Source organism: Rhinolophus sinicus, chromosome 5, assembly GCF_057876585.1.
Source record: "Rhinolophus sinicus isolate RSI-liver-muscle chromosome 5, RSI-T2T, whole genome shotgun sequence".
Classification (NCBI taxonomy): domain Eukaryota; kingdom Metazoa; phylum Chordata; class Mammalia; order Chiroptera; family Rhinolophidae; genus Rhinolophus; species Rhinolophus sinicus.
In genome coordinates, this window is record NC_142505.1 from 5,216,784 (window position 1) to 5,234,118 (window position 17,335).

The following is a 17,335-nucleotide window of genomic DNA, read 5'->3' on the forward strand; positions in this document are numbered from 1 at the left end:
CCAACACTTCACCCCACCCCCCAACCAGAGCACAGGGGTGATCGGTCACCCATTCAATATTTGTGGGGTACCACTCCCTGCCAGGACACTTCTAGGGATACTGAATAAACAAAACCAAGGCCCTGTGCTCTGGGAGCTCGCCAAGGGAAAGCCTCCTTCCTGGGCTCCTCCCTCAGTGCCCTGGATATGGCTGGTCTGCCCTTCTAGCTAGCGCATACCAGGTAACTTCCAGCTCAAGTGTAAGCTCCTTGAAGATATTTCCATCTTCAGTTCCTATTTCTGAGGACCTACAAATGACGAAGCACACTTCTAGGGTCCCAGAGATAAAACCTTACCCCACTGAGAGGCCCAGTCTTGCAGTGGAGGAGGTGGGTCAGAGGACAACGCTCATAAGCTTGCCCTATAAGAGGCTGGGCCAAGTTACCTGGTGCTCCTGACACGGAGGATTGACACTTGGGAAGGCAATCGTCTTGTTGCAGAACCCACGGCTGCACTAGGAAAGGGCAGACTGGGCAGAGGCACTCGTCATCCTGGCTCCCTTTCCCTATGCTTCACACTGTTCCCTCCACAGGCAGGAAAGATTGAACCTCATCCACAGGGTCAAGACTGTCCCAGCCATCTGGGCAAACTGGCAGAAGGGGCAGCTGACCCCTTAAAGGCACTCAGGGCTAGGCTGCCAGGGTCGTGGCAGTTCTATTTTATGAACATCAGGCACCTGATCAAACCCTTTGGGTACCTCAGGCAAGTGGGCTACACACTTGGAAGCATTTTCTGTGAGTCAAGGAAGGGCCAGTGCACTGGCTGAGACAGACAGCCAATGCCTGCAGGGTTTGCATGTCAGTTCTGCTTCTCAGAAGCTGATGAACTTCTCCCAGAAAACCACTGTCTGGAGCTGCCCTTTCCCCATCTTGTCCTCTCTGCTCACTTCCTTTACCCTGGTTGGGGAACACCAGGGCCCCACGTCAGAGTTTCGGGTGTGCCTTAGGAGGTTCAGCGCCACTGTTGTGCAAGGAGTCAGTGACCGGGACTGCAAGCCATCAGCGGCTCTGGCTTCTCAGGGTGCTCCCAACAGAGCAAGCCCCGCCCTCGGGAGGATCCCTGCAAGGTCTTCGCTGGCTACCAGGAGGCAGCAGCCAAGGCACTTTCCTCTCCCCCTAGAAGCCTGTGAGCAGAGGGCTCACCGAGCCACACCCACACTCCACTCCCAATCCTCCCAACAGTACATATTCTCTCAGGTGTCTGGATTTGGCCTTTATGTCCTCCTGCTTTCCTCTGTCCAAGGAATCCCCACAGAGGCTCTTTAATTCTCCCTTAGTAAATTTCCAGAGAATGTTCCCCAAGGGCTCCTCCCCTTAAAGGGAACAAACTTGGGAAACCAAAGAGTGGACAGTCCCCTCCTTTCCACAGCTCATGTTCCAAAGCCCCGGTTAGTTCTCTCAGGCAGTGGTTACATCCTCCAACTCAGATGACAGAGAACACACATGCGCTGTAAGACACTGCAAACACTGCCACCAATCATCTTTCACCCTCTGAAGGCACCGAAACTACAACCAGTCCCCAGCCATTCACAGCCTGGTTAGGGTTGCCCCTGCAGGACGTACCACGCCTGAGGACCAGCTAGCCTCCAGCCACCCCGAGTCAGCTTCACTAGAAGCTTCCTCTAGTCAGTTTCCTCTAGAGCAGGGGTATCCAAACTGTGGCCCGCGGGCCAACTGCGGCCCGCAATCCATTTTTTATTGGCCCACAGCAAATTCCAAAAATATATTTAGTTTACTTAAATAAACCAGGTGAGGCAATACGTACTTCACCTCGCGTGAGTGGCCCAGCTGTTTGTGTATTTTACCGATTATGGCCCTTGGTGAAAAACGTTTAAAAAAGTTTGGACACCCCTGCTCTAGAGCCTGGAAATGCAGTCCTCTTCAGGTGAGCAAAGGCAGAAAAAGGCTAGTGAACCCACAGCAATCTGCCCGCTGTTCCCACCCACCCTCCTCCCACCCCACAAGTGCCCTCCGGCGCCCACTAGGCTCTCTTTCACCGCCACCCAAACAACTGTTCAGACAATTCCGTGATCAAACAACACTGCCTTCTTGAGTTTAAATTTTATTTTACAAAAAGAGAAATAAAGAAAACTGATAGGCAGTTATACTGACTTACAATTGTTCTGTTTGCTTTTTTAAAAAAGTGACATGAAACACAAGTAAAAATAAATACGTCATAGAAACAGCCAGTTGCCCAGTCTCTGGGGCAGGAGCCCCTGCCCTGCCGGGAGGAGGGAAGCCCATGGCCACGCCAGCGGCTGGGGCACCAGCCACAGAGGCTCCTCCGAGCCAGGCGCAGGTCCCAGGCCTCAGGGGCGTCCTGAGGAAAGAAGACGGAAAACCAAAGCCAGGTGCCAGGCCCCTGCGGCCACCTCATCTCCTTCCACTCCTCCTGGCAGCAATGTGGCCTTAGTGGTTATCCACTGCGACCCCCTCAACCCACCTGGACCCCCTTCCCCTGAGCCCTCTGGAGAGGGTACAGGAAAAAACCAGTCTGGGGCAGGCCAAGGGGATTCTTCCGGTGAGTCCCCAGCCTACCCTGAGTAACACAACCAGATAACAGTCAGTTTACACCCACGTGCATACACACACACACACTCTCTGACACACATGTGCACACATACACCTGGGCTGAGCTCTCTTCCAGGGGAGGGTCCTGGATCAGGTCACAGTATGAGGTCCCCTCTCTTCTGAATGTCACCCCAGTAGTGGTAACAGAAAGTACCCAAATCTATCCTAGCCCTCTGCCCTGCAGACTCTGCAGCCTACCTGGCTACCTCTCCCCAATGCACAAGATTACTGTATCAAATAGGCCTGCGAGACAGGAACGGGGCAGACTCGGGTCCCTGAAGAGCAAAGAAGTTGGACACTGCCTGCTCAGTAAGTTCATCGTAAGACTCAGGTATTCATAAAAGGCCCAGGGCCAAGCTAGTGGCATAGACATTAAGGGGTGACAGCGAAATACAAGGGGAGGAGGGAGAGAAGCGTCAGTAGGAAGGGAATGGAGTCTCAGGGTGACAGATGGAGAGCGCAGCATCCTCAGATAGGCCTTGAGGTGTGGGTTCCTTGGGAACAGTCAGCAGAGGGCCTGAAAGTCTCCTGGGGGTCCACTGGGGGACGAGCTCCTCTCTCAGGGGTTTCGGTGGGAGAAGAGCCACTTAGCTGGGTACACAGGAGGCCATGGCTCAGAAGGGAGACTGGTCTTGAGAAACCACAGGGAACTGGAAAACGAGGAGGGTCATGGCCAGGAGCACTAGGAACAAGGAATGTAAGGCCCCAAAGACCTTCCACGTGGGATGAGGACTTAGTGCCAGGGCAATGCCAGCTTGAAGAGACTGGACTAGAGCACCTTGCTCTGCTGATAACTTTGGGAGCAACGGTCCCACCCAGACGGCTAAAGTTTGGTTGAGTGTTTCAACCTATCAGCAAAACTGTACCGTAGCTTTGCTTCGTGCCCTGGAGTGGGAAATTTCCTATTTAGTTGTGAATCACAAGTGTATAGAAACTCCATGTACTAATTCCTAGGGAAGAGAGTTGCAAGGACCACGAGATAGGTGATTAAGAAGCACAACTCAGGAAGGTGAGGACTTTGCAGATATCCAATCTGAAGAAACAGATCTGATCCAATATGGTTCACTTACATTCTTACTTAAATGGCTACTCTGTCTCTGTTCAATTTTTATTCACAAAGATAGTCAGGAAAGGAAATCGAACATTATTACAAATAGTAATCCTGAACCATTAAGTTATACTATGTTCTCTAGGCTGAGGGCTTAGGCTAAACCAGCCGGATAGGGCTTGAGAGGCCCTTGAAAACATTCTGTGGAAGACAACAATGAGGGAAAGTGATCTTCTGCCCTCCCACATGTCACCATCCTTCCCTAACTCAGGCCTGGATGGCAGGTGGAAGTCACCACCAAGTGTTTCTGATCAAAGAAGCTGTAAAACATGGCCCTTAGGCCCTGAGGCATTTCCTGCTTCCCCCACGTCCCACGAGCCCGTGTTTGGTGTGCATGCATACTTGCCTACCAGCGCACATAAAGAGACAGCAGAAAAGTCAGATAAACGTTTTCAGGTTCATAAAAAAAAAAAAAAAAAAAAAGTGAGACCAAAATAAAAAAAAACATGAAACTGGTAGCATTCCATTCCCTCATGATCCCACTCCACCTGCCTACACAATATAAGCTGCACATATTAAAGAAAGCTTTCTCTAGCCGGGTCGGCCTCCCCCATGGCGAAGGGAGACCCAGACCCTGGAAGCACTGGGGAGAGAGCAGGCTCGTGCTGCCTCTCCGAGTCCCCACGCACTTCCGGGCAGCTTCAAAAGCCCGTCCCTCCAGGGACAGGCTTCAATTTCTTGCTGGGATAGTTTCTGGATTCTCAGAGCCTGCTGCTGTGGTTTTCTACAGGTGAACACAGAAATATCCCTCCTTCCCCGACCACACACACACACACACACACACACACACACACACACACACGCGCACGCAGTCTCTGGGATCCCAGTGCTCTGGGGCCTCAGAGCATCAGCTGGAGCCCAGGTTGTGAGTGTGCCCTGCAAACTGGGGATCCAGGTGCGCTCACTCCCACTGCACCAGCCTCAACCTGAAAGCTCACCCCAACTGAGTCCCTTCACCATCCAATCTTGGGATGCATCTGAAAGAGAAAGCACTGGTTGGAACTGCTATTTTTAAATTATTAAAATAATTTGCATAGCTAAATTGTATATCTAAGGCTTCTATGAGAAGGAGAGTTAAGTGTGTGATAGGACGCTTATGAAAATAGAGAAAGAAAGCGCCTTAAGTTCCACTTTTGGTGTAACTGGGCAATGCACAAACACGCACACACATATACCCCCCGCCCCCATCAGCCATCTCCTTGTCTCTTCTCTGGGAACAATGCCCCAGAGTGTGTAAGGCCCTCCAACAATGGAAATGGGCTGGTAGAAGAGTTGCAGAAGCAGCTCTGATGAAGGGTGACCTGACTAAGCTGCCTCCAGGGCTGAGAAGAGGCAGGTGCAGCAGCTGCCCAGTGAGGAGGGACCCACAGGGAGGGGTAAAGCGTGAAAGCCAGTCAAGGTTTGTTCACCCTAAAGAAATGCCTAGTCAATTCTCAGTAGCCAGGGGAAAAAAGCCAAGACAAAGACAGCCAGTGTTTATGATTAAAGACTAGATGCCCCCTCCCCTGGCAGTGACAACAAGATAGGGGAGACCCAGAATGACCGATGTGTTCTTTTAAGACAAAAGCCAGACGTTAGGCTCCTAGAGAGGAATGGCTCCTCCATGTTCCTTCCAAGAGGATGGAGGTAGCAGACAGCAGGCCCATAATGACCATCTCATACACTGGGGAAACCAAGACATTTCCCAACAGGAAATCAAGTCTGTTCTCTCAACCCAGCAGTCACCTATACACAGCTTCACTATTCAGCAGAGAGTCTGCCTCTAAGGCCATCATTTGGACATATCTCTAAGTTTGGGGTCACTGACTTCCCAATAGCAAACTCCATGACCCCAAGTTTCAATCTCTGTGGCATGACTCTCATCCCCACTAACTCTTCAGTCACAGGATGCCCTGATCTTCCTGAAAGGCCATTTCCTGAAAACATAGTTGTTTAGTGTAAACCTTGGTCAAGCCTACCTCTCTTTCCTTGGTCAATTCACTACCCACCCGGGATTTATTCACCAGCAGCTATGCGATCTGGGATATCTTAAAACTGCCCTTCCCATTCCTACCCCTAGCCTCCTCTCCCACCCACCACCAAAAAAAAAAAAAAAAAAAAAAAAGACACATGAAAAGTCCAAATAATAAATAATTGCCCATAAGAAATAAATTAACATGGAGCTCTCTAACGGGGAAGCAAAGGACAGGAAAGACCACCAGGATAGGCAGCTGGGGGCTCAGTCCACCCTTGTGCAGAATGTCTTTCCTGGCCCCCACTCCATGAGCTCTCACTCACACAGCAGTGCTTCTCCCTCCCTCACCCCCTGGGAAGGGAGATCTGCTCAGACACAGCCACTGGGGAAAGACACCGAGATTGGTAATGCCCATGTCCTCTCATAATTTCCCCCCGATTCTAACAAATGTGGCTCTGAAAACCAGGGACTCAGGTTACCTGGGCCTTCTCCTCACCCAACTAGAAGGAAACTCGTGGTTTCCATGGCTCTTCTCTCGGGCTCACCCTGATGTTCATATTAATAGTTGCCATGAGCCACCACACTCTGATTTCCATTTTTAAAAAGATAAATTCATTTTTTTAAATTTCCCCCTTAGTCCATCCCTCCCTCCCTCCCTTCCCTCCCACCTTCACCCCTGCTGTTACATACATTTACGTACATACCTAACACACACACGCACAAACACACATACCTGGTCTGCTTCTTTCCCATCCCCTAAAAAGACTCCACTTCACATGGACTCTCAGTCTGCTCTCCCTGCCCACCCTCCTTCCCTTGCCCGCCCTCCCTCCCTCCCCTCCCCTCTCCAGGCCAAGCTAAGTCATCCGGTAAGGCAGCTCTCTTGGGAGAGAATGTTCCCAAAGACAGAAACGGGATGTGAGCTTCTACACTCAGACGGGCAAGCAAGCAAGCAGACAGCATAAGCAAGGCAGGCAGGAAGAGGCAGGCTGCCCTGCCCCTCCATTCCTGTTCTGGGTCCCTGATTTCCCGCTATTGCTGCTCTGTTGGATTCTTTTTGCCTCTTTTGTTAAACGGCAACAGAGCCTACCTCTAGGGTCAGCCACCCTTCTTTGTCCTCTTCCTTTTCCCTCTTGCCAAGTGCCCTCTTCTCAGCAAGTCCAGATCGCTGCCTTCCAGCTTGGTGGGCAACTGGCTGGGGCCCCGAGTGAGGTGGAGAGGGGCTCTCCAGCTATTCCCCAGTGACCTCTATCACATCATCGTCCTTATCCTCATCATCATTGGAGCTGAACCCCACCTCAGCAACCTCATGAGAGTCAAATGGAGGCACCTGGGACCGGAGGAGGCCGCCAGCTGGGTAGCCTGCATGTGAGGACATGTAGCCTGGGTAGACAGACAAGCCCCGTGAAAGGTTGTTGGGCAAGACAGGGGAGGGAAAAGGCGCAAACATCCTCGGCTCGGACAGGAGTGGCTGTGAGAACGGGAGTGAGTAGCTGGGCAGGAGCCCGGGGACAGAAGGGTTGAGCATGAACGAGGGGCTGCTGGCAGTGACTGAGGTAGCCGTGGAAGAGGAACTGACGGGGCCTGCTGGCACCAGAGGGTCAGTAGTCACTGGAAACACCAGGCGGGCATCTGCCAGCAAATTGGACAGCTGGTAGTAGGACGGGGGACTGCCCAGAAACAGGGAGTTCTCCCCAGCCTGGGAGGTGAAGGGGGCGGTGAGGTTATGATTTAAGGAGACGGGTGGCATGGCAAACCCGCCAGAAACTGGATACCCGTGTTCATACGGCTGCATGGGGGCTGGCAGATGGCCCTTTCGGGACCGCCGGCGGGCTGACTCCTGGGCAGCAGGTGGTGTGACCAACTTGCGCTTGTGGCCCCGTAAGTCCAACACTGGGTGCCTGTCACCACAGGGCTGGCCAGTCACCAAGAGGGAACTATTGAGGCAATGACCCCCATGGCGAGGCTCAGTCCCGAGAGCGGTCCCAGGTACGACGACAGTGCTGTCCACAAGCTGGGTTGGGGGGCCGGGCAGGGCGGCATTGGAGCTCGGGGAGCTCTGGCGGGATTCCCGCGCAGCGGCCACATCTGCGTACTGCTGGAGCTCACTAATGATCTCCGGGCTGTCTGGAGAGACGGGTCTGGCCAGCCCCTCGGGGTCGGGGGCTTTGGGTGATGAGGCACTGTGTCTGCCGTTGCTTGTGGACTCCAGAGAAGGCCCCTGGGAACCTGGGGACAAAATATAGGTAACTGAGAAGCAGAATGGCCAGGAAGACAAGGAGGATATAGAAAACATCCTGTGGTCTTGTGGTCCCCCAAATTCTAATAGTTTGATATCTAAACAACATTACCCAGTCAACTTTTCCATCACAAAGAAAGAAATCCTTTGATGTAGGAAATAAGTCTATCTGTGACAAAACATGTAAGTTCTCTTCAACTCAGTTCGCCAATCTGTAAAACCCTACCGAGGTGAAGCCTCTGAGATAATGGACATGAAACACTAAGTGATCATTCTTATAACTAGTCAGACTCTTTCTGGGGGCAAAGAGTCCATGACCAGGATGGGAGAAACGAAGAAAGTGAAGTTTAAAAAGTAATCCATCCTGGGTTAAAAACGAAACAAAATCCAACACCACAGAATATGATTGGGACAACTGAGAAAACCAAATACGGACTCGATAGTGGGTAACACTATGGAATTGCTGACTTCTTTTTAGGGTGATGATGGCGTTGTACCAGGAGGAGCATGGTCTTAACCTTAGATGTGTGTTGAATGGTAAAATGACAGGATGCCTTCAATTTATAAACAGTTCAAGTTGGAAGGGAGAGAGAGACAAAAGAAAGTTGATGAGAAAAATGGCAGCCATTGGAGCTCGGGGCAGGCTACAGAGGTGCTCAGGGCTGCTCCTCCAACTGTCAGTGAGTTTGAACATTTCCATAATAAAAGCTGGGAACAAGAGCAGTCTAGCTCTCATGCCTCATGGAAGGAGGGTGAATGAGAACCACTCCCATAGAGGGGAACTTGGCACGAGTTCCTACCATGTGAGTGTGCCACACACACACTCTTTGACCTGGCAATCCACCCCATTTCTAGGAAGGAATCCTGTACATGCAACCACATGACTACGAGCCAGCACTGTCATGGTGGAGCAAAACAATCTAAACGTCCCAGGACAGGGAACCTGGGAACGCTGCGTTATTCCCATCTAATGGCATCTGTGCAAAGCTTCGATGAGGCACAGCTAAAGAAACCATAAGGAATGAGCCCTGAGCTACACTAGTGAGTGAAAAGGAGTAAACAGCATATTATATTAAGCTAGCATTCATTTTAAAAATATGAAGTTACATACATATATTTTTTATACACACACACACCCCTGTACCATGTATATGTATAGAGAATCTCTGGAAAAATAAAAAAACAAACGAGAGCAGCACCTCCAAGGAGCAATGGATGGCTGGAAATATGGTGGGAGAAAAACTTACTTTTCACTTTACCCCTTTTTATACCTTTTGAATAGTGACTACGTACACATTATCTATTCAAAAATTAATTAATTACAAATGAAACTAAACCAAAACCAAAAAATGGATAGATAGATAGGAAAGAAAGGGAGGAAGAAGAGAGAGGAGGAGGGAGGGAGGGAGGAAGGAGAGAGGAAGGGGAAAGCCAGTATACCTGAGGCAGCCAGCCGACCATCCTCAGGGGCCTTTGGTTTGCCAGTTGCCCGGACGGCAAAGATCCGCCCGTCGCTGGTGCGGATGTACGTCCCTAAGAAGAAGCATGAGGAAGCCTGTTAGGAGTGGACATGCAATACTGCCAGCCCTGGAAAACTCCAGGCCTAGGCACTGTGGGCTCACAGCCTCTCTCCAGACACCTGAAATGAAGAGAGTGGGGTGACTGTGCTGTGGGCCCAATATTAGTATTTATTCCACAAACAGTGATTGTGTAACTACTAGGTACCGGTCACTGTTCTAGACACTGAAGTACACAAGACTGAAAATGGCCCTGTCTCATGGCGCTTCACTTCTCAAGGGGGAGACAGACAATCATACCAGAAAATATCAGGAAAGGTTCAGTGTAATGGGGAACTAAAGGGGTGCTGTGAAAGGGAATAAGGTCCTCTGGCCTGGGTCCTCCTCTAGGTCTGGAACGAAGGAGCCTTACTGCCTCAACACCCTCTCTCCCTTGGTAGAAACAATCTTAGACCTGTGTTCCATTTCCATACAGCACTAATCTACCTTGCCTTGTCTTGGGTATGTGTTTTGATCAATCTCCTGGAAGGCCAGGGCTGCCTTTAGGTCAGAGGTCGGTCAACTTTTTCTTAAAAGGCCAGTTAATAAATATTTTTGGCTTTGTGAGCCATTAGATCTCTCTTACAACTATTCAACCCTGTGGCATGAAAACAGTTGGGCTGTTGATTTAAAAAATCTTTATTTATGGACACTGAAATGTGAATGTTATATAATTTTCACATGCCACAAAATATTATTTTTTTGAGTTTTTCCCCAAGCAATTAAAAACGTAAAATGCATTCTTCACTCACAGGTACAGTAACAGGAAGCAGGCTGGATTTGGTCTGTGGGCTGGCTGGAGTTTGCCGACCCCTGCTCGGAAGGCTAGGGAGAGCCCAGTACAGGGTCTGAGTACAATCTCGTGTCATGTATTTTGTGGCAGCTTTTCCCTGAGCCTAAAGGTACTCTGACCCAATAGAAGCTAGGGCAAAATCTCCTCACTAAACAAAGAGCCTCAGGGAGCCTCGCACAGTACACAGGTTGATATGAAAGACAGGCTGAGAGCGTCCTGACACGGCCCAGCCCAGACTTCTCATCTCCCTCTGGAAGGAGGCGAGAGGCAGTGGACTTTTCAAATTGCCACAACTTCAAAATTCTGTCATGCAACCCAAGTATACTAATTTACCCGATACATTTCGTAGTCGGAGACCTCTCCCCCACTCCAAGCAAGTACGAAAGACGACACAGTCACATACTTAATGGCTTAGAACCCATGCCGCTGCTCTTTCCCTCCAGTTTTGATCTCCCCGTGTGCAGGGTAAGTGCCAGATGTTAAGCGTTGATGGCCAAAGCATTCATTGCCAAGACGTCCCTCTCGAATAAACAAACTGCCAGCTGTATGACACAGCTACCACCTACACTAGATAAAGAACCGGGTGGCCCCCACCCATGAAGTTCCCTTTTAGAAAGCCTAGGGTAACCTAGATAACTGACCCTTGAGGGGCCCTACTTTTTCCTTCCCGTGTTCTAATTCCCGCTCTTGTATTTTAAATTCACCAGTTAAGATTGAACCTGCGAAACCCTGGGCACCCCACTCTTGGACGCTGGTATAGGCAGAGCCCTAGGTGCATGTGCTCTCTCATGACCTCCCTGGGAGGCCCTCGAGCATGCCACGTACCCTACAGGACCTGTGAGTAATAAACCTTGTCTTTTCAAAATTCCCTGATGGTTGCTGCGTCCTACAACCACCATGACCTGGGGAAATGTCTATGGGTTCCCACAAGCAGCTGGGGGCCAGGCGAGCCAGGTGTTCCCAGCCATGACATCACGATTGATAGGCTGACACCAATACAAAACGTGGTATCTATCCAAACCCGCCCAAGATTCTCCATAAAAACAGGTAAAATACAGGAATGCAGGGACCCTCGTTCCCTTCTTTTCAGCCACTGACAGATATCCTTTGGGCCCGCCCCAATTCTACCAAGCTCTCAGAAATGCCATTTTCTCATGCTTGCCCCACACGTGACATTCTCCGAGGAGGGTTCCTACCCACCCCCCGCACAAGCCATATGCACTTATTCTGTTTCCCAGCCCAGCACTGGCCACCAGAGCTAGGGGACGGGCCCCGGGTCAGGCTCTCACCTTTCGTCCCACGGATGATATGGATGCTCTCACCAGCACTGATTCTTGCCTGCACATCTGTGGAGCTGTTGAGTCCAGGAATAACAATATCTAGTGAAGACACAGACCTCTGATTTAGATCACACAGGGCCTGACTAAAGAGGGAAGGAAACTGCAGAGGCCACATCCACCCCGTTCCTCAGCAGTTTCCCTAAAGCCTCTCAGTGGAGCAGAAGTTAGAACCGAGGAAGGTGAAGCAAGTAGGACCTATCACAAGTGTTTAGACAAAGAGTTCTATGAAAACAAGGAACTTTTATCTCTTTCCCCGATTTAATTAAAAATTCATGGAGTTTTTGGTTTAGAAAAAGTGGTGGTTCAAATGGTTATTTCTCTGTATTTTTTTCCTCCTCCCTCAGCTTTTTGCACGTATCTGCTCCACGTCACTTTAGGCTCCCAAAGTGGCCTCGTCCTCTTCCCTGCTGGCACTAATCACTCCACACCTAACTAAAGAATGAGGAGTATTTTCAAGAATCAGCAGAGAAGTAGGTCACAAGAGGCTCTCTTTTTGTTTTCACTCGTTTCAATTTTGATTTTTACAATGGACATGTATTTTCATACCCAAAAAAATCAATTAAGGCATTGTCATTAAAATTTACATCATGAATATTTCTAGATAACAAGATGAAAAATAGCATCATGAAATGTTTCCCTTCCCAACTACTCTGAATCTCAGGACCCATCACAAAGATGGATGGGCTGCCCACCTCCTAACACTGGTCTACCATGCTCAAGCCACATCAAGCTCACAAAGAAAGAAGCATGTGACATTCAGGTCTTCTAATTAAGCAAGGAGGTTGACAGTTGGCCTTCAGACCCAGCTTACCCCACAGTCAGGCAGGACGCACCACTTCCGCAAGCCTCTCAGACCAACCCTCTGTCCCAGTGACATTTCCGCAATCTCTGCAGTGCTCACAGTCTGTCCCACTGACCACATTCGAGAAGACCCAGTTTTGTGTTATTATTCTTAAGGTATTCCGTTAGGGTACAAATTCCTCAAGACCAGGGACTGCTGTCTTCTCTATTTTTACCCACAGTGCCTAAGATATAGTAGTAAGGCCTAGGATACACAAGGTGTTTAATAAATACCAAGATTCCTGACTGAACAAGGTCATTGGAAAAGGGACAGCACCCCTGGAAGCGAGCCCAGGAGCTCCCAACCTGTTGTGGTGACCACCTTCTGCACGAGGACGCCCGCGCGCTGCAGGTAGTTGATTGGGAAGTTCACGGCTGGGTTTGTGCTGGAGGCAGAGCTTACACTGCCTCCCAGGGGGACGTGCCGGGGCATCATGGGGATGGGGGTGGACTGTACAGGACGAACACTGGCCACAGGCTTCTCATCGCTCTTCAGTGTTGGCTGCCTATGAGAGAAAGACAAGCGCACGCAGAGGGTTCGTCACAACAGCCATACTTCCCTTTCTGCAAAGCCTGTAGAGCTTTCCCCATTCCATAGCCTCAGTTGCTGCTCAGAGGAAGATCAGAGGAACCCACAGCCTGCATGTGGTCAATTCAAAAGGCCTAGAGGCAGGACTGAGACAGAACAGAGAGGGATGAAGGCTCTCAGAGCCTACGGAGAGTCAGATGTCAGTGGAATAATACCTTGACGGAGATGGGAGGCGCTATCGGCTTCTCTGGAATTTGGACTCTGTCTACATACAGTAGGAATTAGTTCTTGGAAGAAAGTTAGAGAGCGGCAAAGACGCAATAAAGGAAGAGAAGTTCTTCAGAACACAGTGCACGCTAAGTTGAAGACAAATGGGTGGAACTGTCCCACTCACCCAAGGAAAAGGGCCATGTGATGCCACATGTCCAGGTCATCTGGAGACCATCTGTCCAATTTTCACCATCTTTATTTACTCCCTGAAACTTCAAGTTTCAGTAAGTAATGCAGACACCCCTCTCCCCTCTGCATTACTTTTCACTGGGTTCCTCCCCGGGCCAGTTTCCAAAGTACCCCTCGAGTCACGACCACCAAAAATGCTGCAGCAGCCAAACCGCTGTGCACAGAACACAGGCTTCTAAATGGCACCTGCGCATGGGCAGCCTGAGCACCGGCTGTGCATCTCTTACCACCAACATGCCAGAATGTTAGTTGCCCCATGGTCAATGACCCATTCCTCACGCTTCACTTTCCTTCCGACTGGATGTTGGTGCCTTGAGGAAGCTACTCTGGATTTAAGATTTTTGAAATTCAGTTCCTGTCTGTACGCTGTCTGAAGTCTGCGTCTGTGCTCTTCAGTCCTAGGAAGGAGACCTCCTTGGACGGCTATGCTCTTCCTCATGACTGAAGTACACTTTGGGCAGCCCCCTGGGCCCCGTGCACTCCCACATTCCCAAATAGGCCAGACAGCACAGCAAGCTCACCAGGTCTGGGGCCCATTTCCTCGATGTCTGCCCAGGGTGCTTTGCAGGAACCAGAGGCCCTGGTCACGTATCAGTGGGATTCTTTCCAGGGTTAAGGCAGAAGGGTAACAGGAGGCTGTCTCAAGCCCCCTACTCTGCAGGGGCTGAGGCGAGGAAGCTGGGCGGGAAGGCCTCCTCACATGTACCCAGACAGGACAGGAAGCAGCAGGATCACGGTCTGGCTCATCAAATGCTGTGAGAGGCTGCTGCCCCCACAGGGCCGGGACAGGCGCTGACACAGTCTCCCAGCCCAGCCCATTTGTCACACCCCCTTACCCCCCATGGCTTTTCTCCCACTGGGTTCAGGCTTAGCCCATTCCTACTGTTACATGGAAAAGTCCAAAAAAGAAAAAAAGGGGTGGAGGACATGGGAGAACATTCCCAGGCAACAGCATCTTGGAAAATGACACAGAAATAAAGTCTGAAGGCTTGGAAAGATGCTCTCTACTTGAAAGCATCTTGTACATAAAAAGTAGTAAATTTACTCATCAAAAATTAAGAGTCTTATATAAAATCTTACATGGTTTCAGTTCCTTTAGCACCCCATTTGGCAAGTTTTTGTTTTTGCTTTTTTTACATGGACTCTTCATTAGAAAAAAGTTTAAAATCTGTCCCACTCAAATAAAATAATCATCTTTAAATCAAGATAATTGAACAATTTAAAGATGCAAACCACCAATCAAGCTGCTGATCTGTAAGGGCTCTGAGGCACTTTGTCTCAAAATGGAAAAAAAAAATAAAAAATTAAACATAGATAACTGCTCTGTAATTTCTTACAAAGAGCCCCTCTCTCCACTTTGCAATTGGCTTCCATCCTGTTCATATTCTGAACAATTCTAGAAGATGTACTCAAGAAAAAGATTTTGCCCTCAGGACACAATCCCATTAGGAATAGCAGAACTCACTGACTGCAATCCAGGACTCAGAGCCTGGCTTTTACCCTTGAACTTCACTGCAAAGCAAGGTCTAGGACCACGGTGCTACAGACAGGAGGCGGCTCTGTGGGAGGGCCGGGCCTCCGTGCTTTGGGAAGCCACACCTCCTCAGAATCCCAAAAGACTCTCCTGAGTCACGAGGCCAGCAGCTCACTCTTCCAGCAGAGCCACTTAAAATACCAGGGCTGAACTGCTCCAGCACCTCATTCAAGGGCAGAACCTGTCAGTTCTCAGCAGCCAAAGAGCAAGTTGCAGTCTCTCCCTTTGCTCACAAAAGGAACCAGGGGAAAGGCCTGGGCCTGGCCCAGCAGCCGACCTCCCTCCCTCTCCAGCCACTCACCAGTTCCTCTGACTGAAGGCGGGGATGCTGGTCAGGCTCTGGTCGCTGGCAGGGTAGTACTGCGCGTACGACGGGCGCGTGTAGGGCACTGACGTGCGCTTGTCTTCCTCATAGCTTTTCTTTGCTGCTTTTTTCTCCGCCTTGGTCAGCTTGTGATCCTTTCGGTTAAGGAGCAGTGACTCATGCTCAAAAGGCTCCTGGGGACACAGGAGGATGTTGATTTAATTACCAGTCTTTGCGCCAACATGACTGATACACACGACCAGCCTTACTTTGAAACCATGAAAGGGCCGGCTGTCTCCAGCACCAGCAGAGCCCGGCTCACGGACGCACAGGCAGCTTTACTGTCTTTCTGTTAAGAGGATAATTGGCAGCTCTCACCTAGCACCAGCTTTAGACAACCTAAGTCTGCCTTCCATATCAAAAGGGTGGGAGAGGTCAGAGAACTCACAGATCACATTTTTAGAACTTTCCATCTCTCTGTGCTAGGAAAACATACTGGCCAAATTATTGCACATGGCTGTGCTCAGCACTCATAGGACCAGAGTGGGGACGGGGAGGGGGACGCATGGGACAAGGAAAAGAACCAGTTGAGTTGAAGTCGCTTGCGTGACAAAAGTTCAGACGAAGAAAACAAGCTTGCCAGACAAGCCTCCCTCGCTGGAAACTGCTGGCCTGGAGACGGCATGCATACCAGGATCTTACCTTGGTGATGAGGTGAGGGTACTTCAGACAGGCAAGTTGCAGGACTGGCTCCTTGATCCCCTTTACGTTCAAGGATGCTTGGGGAGCTGGCTCCTTCTCAACGAAATGCAGTAGGTTCTCCACCTCCTTCCGGGTGAAGTTCAGCATGGGATTGAGGTCATCTACCACCCGATCTAGGAGAGAGAAGACATGGAGAAAGTCAGGACATGGCAAAAAGACTGCAAAGGCACAGCTGCAAAGATCAGCAGAGAGAAAAGAGGCCGTAGGGGGCGTAACTGTCACTAATATTGAAAGCACCGCAGGCCATTCGATATCTGGGAGTGAAAGACCAGGTCTGAGGCCCTTGCGAGATGGAGACATCGTAAGAGAAACTTGCATAACTAGCTCCGCTCCAACCCACTGTCAGTAAGTTGAACTCAATCCCCTCCTAAGCAATTATTGGAATTAGAACAAGACGGGAGGAACTGCCGGCTTCCTATGATTGAAAGCCTACCCGTATTCCCACATCCTGCCCCTTGATACAGGAAGATGGAAGCCTATGTAAATGTGCCTCTTCTGAGCCTGGAAGATGGCCTACCTGACATGCCCTGCTTGGAAATCTGACGGTCGTAGATCTTCTTTTCGAGGGTGAAATCAGCCACAAGGCGATAGATGTGACAGGGCTTTCTCTGGCCATAACGGTATACCCGACATACTGCCTGAGCATCATGGCACGGGTTCCAGGAAGCATCAAACACCACCACTCGATTGGCACCGATCAGATTCACGCCCAAGCACCCGGCCCTTTAAAACACAAGCCAACATTCACAGAGCCTTTAGTTTTGAATCGGTTTTCAAATTGGTTTTACCCTCGCCCGACATCATCCTCTTCACCCTGGGCACAACATTCTGGATGATTCTGCTGTCCTGCGGATGAACAGTGCATGTCCTCAAGCACTGAAAAGTACATCCTGAATACCTGCCATGGAAGTGCGTACCAGCTCAGAAAGACCACTCTCCACCTGCCTGTCCTGTGTGAGGCCCCCGAGTGAGGTCACCTGGCAAGGTGTCCCCGGTGTGCTTAGTCTAACAGCTCAAGACAGTGACTGGTTCCTACCCCACCCAGGGCATTGTGATAGCAGTTGGCAGCACAGACTTCAGGCTACTTGGCATGAGACACACAGCGCCATCGGCCTTTATAGCTATATTGCACTTTCTACTTAAAACACTTCCCCATTCATCACATCGTCTAAGCCTCAGAACACTCGTGAGAGCAAAGCTAATTATGACCATTGTTAATAAAGGTCTTACAGAACTTAATGACAAATGTCATGATTGCTCTTCTAACAAAACTAACTTCCTTTTGGTGTCCCCTCTCTCACCTCAAAA

The 17,335-nt window shown here is 50.1% G+C and overlaps 1 protein-coding gene across 2 annotated transcripts in view; it reads right to left on the minus strand.

The window, feature by feature from the left end:
• Positions 1-6,515: 6,515 nt before the first annotated feature.
• The window catches only part of RAD54L2 (RAD54 like 2), a 90,935-nt gene continuing 80,115 nt past the window's right edge, over positions 6,516-17,335 (minus strand). The window contains exons 16-22 of one of the 2 annotated variants that reach the window (XM_019753294.3): positions 16,545-16,750; positions 15,968-16,140; positions 15,263-15,459; positions 12,746-12,945; positions 11,549-11,638; positions 9,351-9,443; positions 6,516-7,900 (exon numbers count right to left, since the gene is read on the minus strand). In XM_019753294.3, coding sequence (XP_019608853.3) covers positions 6,903-7,900; positions 9,351-9,443; positions 11,549-11,638; positions 12,746-12,945; positions 15,263-15,459; positions 15,968-16,140; positions 16,545-16,750 — 1,957 coding nt within the window. In that variant the 3' untranslated portion in view covers positions 6,516-6,902. The remainder of the gene's footprint in view (positions 7,901-9,350; positions 9,444-11,548; positions 11,639-12,745; positions 12,946-15,262; positions 15,460-15,967; positions 16,141-16,544; positions 16,751-17,335) is intronic. The other variant, XM_088798109.1, reaches the window with a different exon arrangement.